General features: G+C 38.3%; 2 protein-coding genes across 3 annotated transcripts in view; one reads left to right on the top strand and one right to left on the bottom strand.

The window, feature by feature from the left end:
- Nucleotides 1-13,607, top strand: part of bma (SCY1-like protein bma) — a 173,345-nt gene that overhangs the window by 149,333 nt on the left and 10,405 nt on the right. For both annotated transcript variants that reach the window (XM_090181104.1, XM_090181105.1), the window contains 8 exons: nt 632-792; nt 861-1,008; nt 3,444-3,590; nt 3,711-3,926; nt 4,445-4,561; nt 4,743-4,868; nt 9,485-9,784; nt 11,927-12,040. In XM_090181104.1, coding sequence (XP_090037230.1) covers nt 632-792; nt 861-1,008; nt 3,444-3,590; nt 3,711-3,926; nt 4,445-4,561; nt 4,743-4,868; nt 9,485-9,784; nt 11,927-12,040 — 1,329 coding nt within the window. The remainder of the gene's footprint in view (nt 1-631; nt 793-860; nt 1,009-3,443; nt 3,591-3,710; nt 3,927-4,444; nt 4,562-4,742; nt 4,869-9,484; nt 9,785-11,926; nt 12,041-13,607) is intronic.
- On the bottom strand, nt 8,015-8,648 carry LOC149936007 (uncharacterized). The gene is made up of 2 exons (XM_090154310.1): nt 8,507-8,648; nt 8,015-8,449 (listed from the first exon to the last, which is right to left on the bottom strand). The coding sequence occupies exons 1-2, from the start codon at nt 8,568-8,570 to the stop codon at nt 8,094-8,096; spliced, it is 420 nt and encodes a 139-aa protein (XP_090010436.1). The 5' UTR covers nt 8,571-8,648; the 3' UTR covers nt 8,015-8,093.

The following is a 13,607-nucleotide window of genomic DNA, read 5'->3' as shown; positions in this document are numbered from 1 at the left end:
ATTAGATCACCAAAAAAATTTCTTGTAGATTATTTTAATTATTATTATTAATTTGTTTATCTGATTCTATCGTTAAGAGTTATCGAAGGAAAATTATTTTTAGATCATCAAAAGTTATTTTCTTATAGATTATTTTAATTATAATTAAATTGTTTATCTAATTATATCGTTAAGAGTTATCGATTTTAAATTATCGTTAGATAATCAAAAAGGATTTTCTCATAGATTATTTTATTTTTATTTAATGTTTTTTCTATTTCAATCATTAAGGGTTATCGAATGAAAACGTTAAAAGTTATCAATTGAAAATTATCGTTAGATCACCAAAAATAATATTATCATAGATTATTTTAATAATTATTAAATTGTTTATCTAAATCTATCGTTAAGAGTTATTGATTTGAAATTATCGTTAGATCATCAAAAATGATTTTCATATAGATTATTTTAATTATTATTTAATTTGTTATTATAATTCTATCGTTAAGAGTTATCGATTTGAAAATATCGTTAGATCTTCAAAAATGATTTTCTTATAGATTATTTTATTTTATATTTATCATAATTTTTTTGGAATTGAGGCCAAAAAAATTGATGACAGTGTGCGAGTAATGAATTGTTGTTGAATTAGGAAGCGGCTGTTTTCTTCTTCGACAAGCGAGTGGCCGAGAAACTGCACAAGCCGAAACGGAAAGAGACCATCGCCGAAATCCTTCGCTTCAGCGTCCGACAACTCGACCGGTTCAAACACCCAAAACTGCTCACCCTCTATCATCCCATCGAAGATTCCGGGTAAAGCAGCTCCCCTCCGAGTTCCCATTGCTTTCTTTATTCGTTTATTTGTTTTTATTCTCCCAAAGAGAAAGTTTGGCGTTCGCCACAGAACCGGTCATGTGCTCTTTGGCCAACATTCTGGGCTGTCTGGAGGAAAGACTGCCTCAGAATCTACCACCGGAAATTAAGGACTACACCTTCATGGACATAGAAATCAAATATGGTCTTTTGCAAGTACGTTTACTCCGTTCGCTAGTTTGGATCAGGTTTATCGCTAGACTGGGCGGACACTAGGTCACCGCCCGTATCACTCGATATACTCGCGAAGATCGGAGGAGATAGAGCGAATTATAATTTAAGTTCCCCTCTGGCTCGTAAAATCCGCTTCGAAACGTATACGGCGTTGAAACTCTGCCGGAATAGCTACTGATTACCGGCTTAAGTTTCGTGATGGGTCCTTATCGATACGGTCCCGCTTCGCTCTGGAGACCTTCTCTACATCGGGATGTATTCGTTATTAGGGTTTTGTGTTCCCGCGGATTCTTCGCCGTTACCAGAACTTAATGAAATCGCCGTAATCCGGCTCACTCTCCCCATCTCTCCGACGAGTTTATCTCGGTAGAATCTAGGAATAATTTAGCCGCAACGGGGCGCTCCTCCCTTTTGCGCCGGCCAACGGAAGCTGACGTCATCCGGGGCTTAGTCAAACATTCGGCGAACGGGTTCGATCGTATAAAGTGAATCAACGTAGATCAAGCCGTATCCCCTCGTAATTGGACCGAGGCCTCGCTACGTGTTTCCTTTAATATTCTTATTGTTTCCCTACTCTTTGCCAATTTTCCCGGACTCTCCATTTTATTGAATATTAAAAGTTTAAAGCACTCACTCTCTCTCTCTCTCTCCTTTATTAGTGAAATTTAATACCGTGATGACCCCTCGGCGACTGTCACGCGAGCTTTTATTATATCGCGTATTGAAATTGAACGCGGCGTAGGAAGTTGTTGCGTCATATGTAACATTATCACTCATAAGTATGCCATAAAACAATTTTCTTTAATGAAACCTTGTTCACGGGATAGAAAACGCGTCACCAACTTTACTGGTGGGAAACGGAAGCTAGTAAAGCGGATTTAGGTGTTTTTATAAAATAACACAATCACAATAAAAATTAGAAGTATAAAATGTTATTAGGTGGTTTCTTTTCACTTGTTCCGAGATTTCAGAGTAGGGTAAGAAGAGTAAGGCTATGACGTCATTTTACTCCGATTCTGCAGTGGCGAATAGTTCGAATCGGAGTAAAAACATTTTCCCAAAATGGCTGCCTGTGGCCTTTTCAGCAGATAAATTCTGGCTAGCAGACGACAAAATCTGATTTTCTCCTTTACACCTCATTTTCAGAAGGAGTAAAAAGAGTAGCCCTAATACTCCGGAACAAACTAATAGTTTGTGGAGCAGAGTAATTATCATCCGTGGAATATTAGGCGAATCTAACGTTTTATAGGGTATAAAGAGTACACTTTTAGTCCGAAAACCGGCGAAAAGAAACCAACTTTTATCTTCGTCACGAGTGCAACTTATTGAAGTGCTTTACTTGCACGTGGATTTCAGATTCCGAAGGGTCTCGCGACTGCAGCGCGTGCTCCCTACCTTCAAGAGCTACGGCTAAGTGACGTAGACAAAACATTGTCACATGACCTCCCGTATTTTATAGAAACACTTATTCCTAACTTTAACCTAGGAGCATCAAACACGAGGAGAACGCCGTGTTGTGTACAAATTTCATTGGACGAGCCTTTACGTTGAACGTTTTACGGGCAGGTGGAAGACAATTTCCGAATTTTCCCCTTCCGACGGCAGCAGGCGCTAAAGCCAATGAAAACTGTACTCAAGAAAATCCATGACTTTTGACGGGTTGCGTTCTCCTTGTGTGGGGTGCTGTGTTTATTGCTCCTAGCTTTAATAATCCATAGTTTAGCACGTACCTCACGATTACGTGATTTCGTTTCCATGTTAACCTTTTCAATAGCCCAAGGATTAGAATATTTTTTTATTTTTGGGTCCGCTTATTGGATGTTCAGTGTGAAACAAGGTCTTATTGAAATGTTTTCTATACAGAGGCATACTTATGAGTGATTATGTTATGGGGTTGCGCCTTAGTTACCTACAGGGGCGTATTAACCATTAGGCAAAGTAGGCACGTGCCTAGGGCGCCATTTTTCTAGGGGTGTCAAAACTCGGATAAAGCCCCACGGTCCATGTACTTGGCTTGCCCCTACTCAAAATAACGCCAAAAAGGTTTGGGGAAACTAAAATATATTTATTTATTTATTAAAAACCGATACGCCCCTCCTTAGCTGACCAATGCCAAGGGGCGCCAAAGTTTTCTGTGCCTAAAGGCGCCGAAAGGGTTAATCCGCCCCTGGTTACCTAACAGAGTCAGAAACAAATAGCATAATTTTTAATTGTATTTCATAATTATAAGTACAATAATGAATTCAGGTACCTTAGGAGACTGCGGAGATTCTGAAACCCACTATCGCCATCTATGATGTTTACATTTTGTTATTAAAAAGTAAACCTTTCGCTATGGTACCCGAATTCATTGTTACGAAGGAATGTTTCCAACTGCTGGGATGAGATCGATATAGTTCCACCGTTTTCTTTTTCAGTTGACCGAGGCCCTGTCCTTCCTGCACTATTCGTGTCGTCTGATTCACCGCAACATATCACCCCAATCTGTCATCATCAATAAAAGAGGAACTTGGAAACTCGCCGGCTTAGAGTTTACCGAAAGGTGTAATGATAGCGACCTCATGGTCAGTCAATTGACTCTGCCTTAACCAAGCTTTCAACCTCTCGGCCCTCCTGTCCTCCGATGCCTTCTTAACGCAGCGTCCTCTTCTTGTTTGTCCTTTTTATATTTCGGGGATCTACAGAGTTCCGTGCCTTGCCATTCCTTCACCACGAAGCTTCCCAAGATGGGTCAACCGGATTTGGACTACACTCCTCCGGAAGTCCAAGCCCATTCGACCTGTTCCCCCCTCAGCGACATGTTCTCCTTGGGTCTCTTAATCTGCACTCTCTTCAACGGTGGCAGGTCGCTGATCGAAGCTACCCTCAGCACAACTTGTTACCAACGGCAGTTAGAGCTGGTAAGGAATTGTAACCGTACATTTTACTTAGGAATATAATACTGCGCACCTGGAACAGAAATTTATATTCCCCCATCACGGACTCACTGTTTTAGCTTCCGCAACGCGAGAGCTATACAATTTCGGACATACGAGCGTAGCGCCATCGTAAAAATAGATTTTTTTGTATCTATATATAAATTTGCCTACTTTTCATTCTATACACAAGGATTGTTTGTACAAGTTGAAACACGAATATTCTACCTGTATTCTACGAAACTAATTTGAAGACAAAATAAATAAATCTTTAACACGATTTTAAAACTGGCACGCATTTCTAACCAAGTCCCAACGAACACGCGGACGAAATTTTGACTACGGTGTCCGCTAGGTGTCTCTAGTATCTTATGTCCGAATTCCCCACATTGCCAGGCCTATGAATCCCATATTTCCCCTCCAGTATTTCCATCCTCCTAGATTTTACGCCTTCTCCGAACACCATTATCAATTTCACCATTTCCGGTTCCTTTTTTTATCAGATGGAACACAACCTTCACGAGATTCTGGATCGGGTTCCTCACCACCTCCAGGAACCTCTGCAAGGACTTTTACAAATTGAATACAGGAAAAGGCCAAATTCACAAAACTTTTCTATGGTGAGTCAACAGTTGCTCTTTTTCGCAACACCAGCCGCTCGAATTTTAATTACGAACTTTCAACGCCACTCGACGCGTGTAAATTCGCTTCGAGGTCGAACAAAAAAGTACCCCGGAGAAGAGCGCTATTTAAAAGACAATATTCCGATGGCGTTTACCTTTTTTCTCCTCGTCGGCGCAGATCAAATACTTCATGGATCCAGCGGTTCACGGCTTGCAATACCTGGACGTTATTCAAATGAAGGATTCCACTCATAAGTCTCATTTTTATCACAGTCTAAAGGGGACCTTACCCAATATTCCCAAGGTAAGCTCTTCCGTTCCCCGTCTCTCGAATAGCCCGACGTATCTCGGAACTAAGCTGACACCTCCGCCTATATAGATCTATACAAACTCTACCCACATCCCCGCCTTTAATCGTCAACGCGGGCTATGTCGCTTCCTCGTACTCTCTGGAGTAATCCCTGTTGCTCCTCGGCCTCCCCATCTCGCTCGAAGAAGCTCTTAGTTATTCATTCATCAATTATTGATGCGCGCGCGCCCCCTCGTGGCAACGAGATAAACAAGCCCCGGAAAAGCCCATCTATTACTCCGGCGAGCGCCACTCTACGAATACCACCCCACCATCCAGCCCACTCTCCTCTTTCGCAGTGGAAAAAGTTAAATGTTCAATTTAACGTGAAGGAAGCTCGTAAAAGAGACTTCTTTAGATCATATTTTACGTTAGGCCTTGGTTGGCGGAGTTTTGAAAGCGTCTAAAGTTCGAACAACAAAAAACACTCTGGCCAACGATTGTAGAAAATATAAACAGTCGATCTATAAATCCATGATCGCGTGTAGCGGAATAAACTATATTTATTGATTTCTACATTCTTCCGATAAATCAACCTTTTTTTTAAAGTTTTAAAAATTTTATAAGATACATATAGTTAAAAGCGCCGAATCGTAAGTAAATAATTGAAAAATGTTAATAATAGTGTTGGTGTATGTCACTTGTGGATTTTTTACGATGGGTTTTACAATCACCGTGTCTGTCTGGGCTGCGAACGCGCACGCATTTTCGGGGCAAAGTGCAATCACTGAGTTAGGGAAAAGCTTTTTGCCATTGGGTGTAGTATAATTTTCTTTACAATTTGCGTTAGCATCGGGCAGGATACGAACCCGAGCCCTCCTGTATGACAGTTGAGTGTTCTACCACAGAACGGTTTGATAAGATACATAGTTAAAAGATCCGAATTGTAAGTAAATAATTGAAAAAAATGTTCAATTTTAAAATGCCAAAAAGTAAAGTTCATTGGCTCATTACACTCTCATTGTAATAGTTTTTAAAGGGATTTTTTTTGGCGAAGGGGTTACTTGCAAAAAAAAATAGTACCTCGGTTGATCGATGACTTAACGTCGATTTAGGAAGCTGCAATAAAACGATTAACGAAAATAACACTTTAAAAGAAATCAGTTTTTCGTCCCATCGACCTTTTTTTTATATATACACTTATTTCTGGAAATTCCGAGTGGCTGGTCGTTACGGGATCTCGCGATGGGAACAAAAAAAAACTCCTAGAAGGGGAGCGTTGTAGGATGTAGATTTTTTCACTAGGCGTTCTTTACTGCTATAGTTTCTCCTGATGGAAAAGTTACTACTTTTATTGGACCTTCTTCCTTCTCCTGTAGAAAACAAAAACGACTCGAGGGAATCGATTTGATACACGGAATCAATAGAAAAGTTGGTTGGCTTTTTCACTTATTCTATTTTTTAGGGGGTCCCCTATCCCCACTTAGTATATATATATATATATATATATATATATATATATATATATATCGTGTCTTGGAGAAATAAATCTTCCTGGAATTTTATGTTTTATTGTTATTTGAACCCACTACTGGCAGTCTCAAAAAACCATTATTGCGTCTTTAGAATTTATTCGGTCCATTTTACGTGACATGGGCATCGATAAACCTCGTTTATCGACTTTCTTGCAAAATCACGTCATGGTCCGAGAATCTAATTGTATCTTAACCACTTATACAGTATACTTAGGTCCTATTAACACCTACAAACATTATCGATCTGATTATGAAGTTCACACATACGACGCTAGCGAACTTGGTGCTGCGTGTAACTTCTAGATAAAAATGGTTAGGAATCTTTTTCGACAGCTAATTTTTGCGTCAGACCAAGGCCTATTGAAAATTAAAACGTTTTCATTATGAAACTTGACCCTTATTTCGGCGAAATATTGACCAATTATTGACTGGAAACACAAAATGGTTTTTTTTAAACCATAACTTCATTTCTAATGGTACTTATTCCGAAATTGGTGATCAAAACCGCGTTTTCAAAAACTTTTCATTGTTATCTCGGAGCCACTCACCCAACAAAGAGTGATAAACTACTTGTTTAACCTCACTAGCTGAAAAAACAGTGTTTCGTCTATATATGTATATATATATATACAAGTTTAAAACCCCTTTAAGAAACTCTTTCAGAATTCCGTCGACTAAAATATGTCCTGATTCCAAGTTTTTCGTATTATTGTTATTTTTATTATTATTTGAATCCCTTTACATTCTTGGTTCACGCTTCGATCTTAAAACTCCTCCGACGCGCTCCGTGAATAAATTCGGCAGCAAGATAGTCTTAAACTTTGAATCTAATTTGTAACTTCAAATACGAAGGATCATAAATAAATATTTAATAGCCTGGAATATCCAACGTCTAGCGGTAATCCCTGGCCAGCCGTAAAATATTTGCTAGAGTTCGCTGAAAAAGGCGAATACGGACTAAAGCTATAGAATTACACCTCGGGGAAATAAACAAAGCTAGCGATTTAATTTTGCGAAGGACAGTTACTCCCTGAAAGAAAGGCCTCGGTAATGGAATTCCCAGCCGGAATCATTTTTCAACGTGTCTGAATGGGGTTCTTCATTTAAAAACTGGTCTTTGAGATAGCGGCTCATATAGATTACAATTGGGAAAGCTCAAGTTTGCGCGAAGACAAATTAAATAAAGATAAGAGTTTCGAATTAATAGCCATAGTTGGTAGTAGTTTCTAAAGTCTACTTTTCCCTTTAAGATAGTGGCGCCTTGACAGAGTTGGCGGCGTTGGAATAAAAATATTTTAATACCGTAAAATGTCGTTATGTACATTTTTCTTCGTAAACATTTCGTAATAACGCCTTTTTATATTTTAAATAATACCAGAAGTTTATGTAATATATCTTACCAGATAAATATCAAAATTAAATATGGACCTTCACAGACTCGAAGCAGTTTCCAATGGGCGCCTAAAGATATTTAGTTATTTACCGATTTCTAATCAATATTTTCCTCTGTAACGCGTTTAAAACGCCACTATAAGACACATTTCTCGCAGCACAATTTCTTCCATAAACGAATTTTGAACAATTAGTAGGAGCCCGTTTCTAGCAATGAATACGTCTCGTGTAAGATTTATTATTTACTTTTGATAAAATTCATGGTTTAATCGAATATTCATTATTTAGTACGCGTACAAAATGTTGGTACTTGCTACGTAGTAGCTGACTTATCCTCAAGCGGGTCATCCAAATGAAAATCAAAATTATCAAACCACGTATATTTTCCTTTGATATTGTCTAAAGCTTTTTGAATCTGTTCTAAAGATCCTTGCATCGGATTTATGATGTCGTATAGCTCTTCGGTGTAGTAAATGGGAGGGTCCATAACGGGCTTATCCTTTAACATTTGAACATTGGAAACATTCAGGGGTGTGTCGATCGGGTCGGCGAAATCCACATTGTGCTCGACGAAGGTTCCAGGAGTTTTCGTTCGTGGCGAGGCGTTAGAAGTCCCTTTACCTTTCAGGTTCGATGTGGGTCGTTCAATTGCCGGTTTCCCTGAAACCTCTATCAAATAAAATTTAATTTTAGTAAGAGAGTTAAATTTTTTGATAACCTTTTCACCTGGATATTTTAAAAACATCCATATTGCGAAGAAAACGGTTAATTGTTGAACAAAGAAAGGCATATTTGGAGCTCATTTTAACGCGTTCATTTTAAAAACACGCTTTGATCGGAGCGTTTTAAGCAAACGTGGAAGCGACGCTATGCCCACTATCGAAATCGCTCTGTTTGTCATTCGTTTTACTACAACTATACTCCGAGCTACGTATACGAAACAGCTGCTTGGAAATGATACAAGGTGTTTGTAGCGTGCCATCTCGGTATATTTGAGGATGAAAAATTTTGCGAATAAGTAGATAAGTCCATTAAGAAAAGGGATAAAAAGCTAAACCCTAAACAAATTTGAATAAATTTAAAAACTTACAAATAGCTCGTACCGATAGGTCTTCGAGCAAACCAAATAACGCGAAAATCGGACTAAATAGATCTTCGAGTGTAAAACAAAATTAAATTAAATAAATTAGCCAGAAATTCCACTCGAAATTGCACTTGAAGATCTATTTATTCCGAGTTTCACGTCTTTTGGTTTGCTCGAAGACCTATCGGTAAGAGCTATTTGTAAGTTTTTAAATTTCTTCAAATTTGTTTAGGGTTTAGATTTTTTATCCCTTTTCTTAATGAACTTATCTACTTAAGCGCTAATTTTTTCATCCTTTGCAATGCAGTCCATAGGTGGTTCCTTTTAACGTTACATTTCGTATATATTTGAGGAACTAGGAGCGACAAACACAAGGAGAACGCAGTTCTGCGTACAAATTTCATTGCACGAACCTTTACGCTGAACGTTTTACGGAGAGTGGGAAGACAATTTCCGAATTTTCCCCTTCCGACGGCAGCAGGCGCTAAAGCGTCTAACCAATGAAAAACGTACGCAAGAAAATCCATGACTTTTGACGGGTTGCGTTCTCCTTGTGTGGGGTGCTGTGTTTGTTGCTCCTAGTTGGAGGAATAATGAGTGTATCGATTCTCCTTGGTCAGAAACTGTGGTATCAGCACGTATTGCCATCTCTGAAGGCGGAACTGCAGTCGCCGGAAGTGTTGGCAGCGGCTCTGCAACCGTTACTTTACATGATCGAGGAAAGCTCGCAAGACGAGTACCAGACGCTCATTCTTCCCGTCTTCAGGACCGTCTTCGGGATGCCAAAGTCGGTGCAAGCCACGGTCGTTCTGCTCGAGAATATGGACACTCTCATGAAGAAGACGCCCAAGAGTGACATTAAGGCCGACGTTCTGCCCATGCTCTACAACGCTTTCGATTCCACTACTCCACAAATTCAGGTACGTATCATCAAAGATAATATGGACCTCGTACCCTAGATTCTAAATCACTGCCTCGCACGAAGGCAATAGCGTTTACCCACTTCCTGCCGGAACCATAGATGTATGAAACAGCATAGATACCTTACGCTGGACACGGAATATATAGTTAGAAGAAGACACATATTTTCTGGATGCGCTACGTAATAGTGCCATCTATCGGTGACCAAAATTAGTATTTGAAAAATATTTTCGGGATGCGCTACGTAATTGTGCCATCTATCGGTGACCAAAATTAGTATTTGGAAAATATTTTCTAGATGCGCTACGTAATTGTGCCATCTATCGGTGACCAAAATTGGTAATTGGAAAATATTTTCGGGATGCGCTACGTAATTGTGCCATCTATCGGTGACCAAAATTAGTATTTGGAAAATATTTTCTAGATGCGCTACGTAATTGTGCCATCTATCGGTGACCAAAATTGGTAATTGGAAAATATTTTATGGTTGCGCTACGTAATTGTGCCATCTATCGGTGACCAAAATTAGTATTTGGAAAATATTTTCTAGATGCGCTACGTAATTGTGCCATCTATCGGTGACCAAAATTAGTATTAGGAAAATATTTTCTAGATGCGCTACGTAATTGTGCCATCTATCGATGACCAAAATTATTATTTGGAAAATATTTTCTGGACGCGCTACGTAATTGTGCCATCTATCGGTGTTCAAAATTAGTATTTGAAAAATATTTTCGGGGTGCGCTACGTAATTGTGCCATCTATCGGTGACCAAAATTAGTACTTGGAAAAAAGAATAGCCCTAGAGTAACGCGGAGTTGAAGTCACCTATAATTTTTTTTTTGCTTTTGGTGGATGGATGGCGCTATAACGTAGCGCATTCACAAAATACGCGCTGTCTACTATCTGTCACTTCCGTATCAGTTCCTCGTAGAATTGTGGATCTATACTATTTCATATATCTATGCCAGGGTTGGACATAAGGATATTTGTTTTAGTAGTCAGCCTGACTAGTGTGCCTCCTATCTTAATTTATTTTAGTAGTCACTGACTAGTGGGGGTAAAAATGGGGGAATAAAAACAAGAAGGACGGCATCATTTTGCTTTACCCGTCAGAATTAAAATAGGAGTATATTATCAGTTGAGTTACATGACTTTGGCCGATCACATTTTTTAAAAATAAAACGGGATTGATGAATGATGAATTTAAGATACGCCATATTCGCCATTATTTATGAATATTTAGGTCAATTTTTCACTAGTCCAATTGACTTGTGAGCCCCCAGATTTCGGTTTATTTTAGTAGACATGGCATTCACTTTAGTATTCAAATGCCGTGACTAGTTCCTTATGTCCAACTCTGACCTATGGCCGGAACTCCGAAAATATTGCCTCCATTGTTACCATGGTAACTAACTATAGCTACTGCCCTACAGCAATTGTTTTTTCGGAAGTTAAGTGCCGGAAGTGGGCAATTGCTTCGTTTCAAACATACAATAGTAATTCGGGGTAGGTACATTAGTTCGAATTTCAATCGTCCGAACGGTGGAACAAATGTTCTAATTGTTCGAATTGGACAACTTGTTTGTTTCATTCGTCCGAATCGGTAGCATCAGTTGTCCGAATTCTGTCGCTAAATTAGTATTTCTTATTGCTGTTTTATTTTATTTGGATTTTTTTTGGCCGATATAGTAAGTGGGAATTGCGTTGAATGTTGTGGATATTTTAGGTTAGGTTAGGTTACGTTCACGTTAATGTTACTATTTTCTTCTAGCCTATTAACAATATTTTAAAAAAAAACAACCAATTCCTAATGTTCGAAAAAACGGACAAACGATTATTCGAACAAATTAAATTCGCCAGTAAAGTTAACATAAATTGAACGACTAAATCACCAACAAAAGTTGTGCTAAATTTTTCGGGCAAATGAAATACGTTTTCGGACATACGATCCTGTTTTCCGGCATTCGGACAAATGATCATTCGGACATTTGTACCACCGTTCGGACCAATGAAATTCGAACAAATGTACCCAAATCAGTAATTCGAATCTTGGGTATGAGGTCTATGTTATCTTTGACCTCACTTACTCTTTTTCGGAATCATGACATTGGTCTTTCAACGCGAACCTCCGTCTTTAGTGTGCGGCTCTTCACGCTGTAGCTCAAATAGCGGACTATCTGGAAGAGGCAGCGGTTAGGAAAATGGTCCTGCCCAGAACGAAGCAAGCCTTCGAGACCAATTCGGGAATCAAGGTGGGCCGAATGACGCACGTTATAGCCGCACTTTTTGACTTATATACGATGTTGGCTTTCAAGTATTGATTTACTACTTTTGTTTTTTTGTTATTCTTTTACAATTTCAACCCTTCTCTTTAATTATTTTATTTGTTTTTGGCTTGGGCACTTTTGCTAGACACTATTCACTGCGTTGTTTTGTGTTTCCAGTTTTATAACAATCTGCTTAATTCATAAATTAACATTTCACTTATAAGAAAACATCCCGATGTGTTTTTCCCCGATTTTTTCAAACTTGGGGGTTAAGTAGTCCTTAATGTACTTTTAAAGCTCAAAAAGGGAAAATTTTCAAGGGCCATTCGTTTTGCCATGGCAATCAAAAATGTTTTTAACAACTCAAATTTAAACTTTTTCAATGTAAAATATCATGGGAAAATTACGGATGGTATTTAATTTCATCGATTTTACCCAAATGTTTTGCCAAAATTTTAATTTTTTTGAAAATGGCCTTTACATTTTCCCATGCTATTTTACGTAGAGAACTTTTAAATTTGAGTTGTGAAAAACATTTTTGGTCGCCATGGCAAAACAAATGGCCATTGAAATTTTTCCTTTTAGGAGCTTTCAAGGTACATGAAGGTCTAGTTAACCCCCAAGTTTGAAAATAATTGGGGTGAAACACCTCGGGATGTCTCCTTGTTAGAGTTAGCTAATAAATAGTAAGTTAGATATGTCATTGACGCTTTAGTTCCTAACCTTTTTGGAAAATTATACGAGTACTGAACCAGCAGTACTCGACTAACCCGAAGGACCATATGTAGTTATACCAGAAGTATATAATATATTATTCCCTCTATAAAAATGAAACATGTAACTTCGCATGATCTAGGCAGTTTCAAATGGGCGTGATTTTCTCGACAAACCATGGATGAGTACACCGAATCGCGGCTTAGCATTTACTAACTAAGTAAAAATGTAGAAATTAAACTGCCGTATTTTCCTTCTGTAACAGCAAAAGAAAGTAATTTTTTATGTATTTATAAGAAAAAAACTACTTTATTTACACAGTAAAATTTCTTATTTTGTTAAAGGGAATATAACCTGCAAAGCAATCTTTATCTAAGACCCCTTCAATTTTTCAAATTTCCCTGTACAGTGGCGCCAAACATTTTTAAAGGCAAAGGCAAGAGCGGCCAGAGCTGCAAACGTTGGTGTTCGACACCAAATACCTGAGGTTATATTCCCTTTAAAATCAATTGAAAATTCTACATTTAGTACAGCAACGATTAGTTTCAACTGATGAAGCCTCTGAACTAGTCGTTGCTGTACTAAATGTGGTACATTTAATTGTTTTTAACCAAATAAAATAATTTACCGTGTAACTAAAGTAGTTTTTTTTCATTCTTTTAAATACCATATACACCTGGGAGTCTTCTGCTAATTATTTATTATAACATTTCATGAAATTTGACCTATTTTTCATTCCAAAACGCCTGTATTTCGAGCGAATAAAATGAACAGAATAGAGAGACTCGTACTTCTACCGCAAGAAATATCTTATATACTTCTGGTTGTACGAATTGAT

This window comes from Leiobunum rupestre, chromosome 7 (assembly GCF_980474605.1).
Source record: "Leiobunum rupestre chromosome 7, qqLeiRupe1.1.hap1, whole genome shotgun sequence".
Taxonomy (NCBI): Eukaryota; Metazoa; Arthropoda; class Arachnida; order Opiliones; family Sclerosomatidae; genus Leiobunum; species Leiobunum rupestre.
The sequence above is the reverse complement of the archived record's forward strand: the minus strand, read 5'-3'. Positions and strand labels throughout refer to the sequence as shown.

What these genes read in the sequence shown, in the direction of transcription:
- LOC149936007 (XM_090154310.1), bottom strand. Translation starts at nt 8,570, where the DNA reads ATGCCTTTCTTTGTTCAACAATTAACCGTTTTCTTCGCAATATGGATG. An exon ending in GATGTTTTTAAAATATCCAG is followed by an intron (nt 8,450 to 8,506) that starts GTGAAAAGGTTA and finishes TTTATTTGATAG; the next exon opens with AGGTTTCAGGGAAACCGGCA.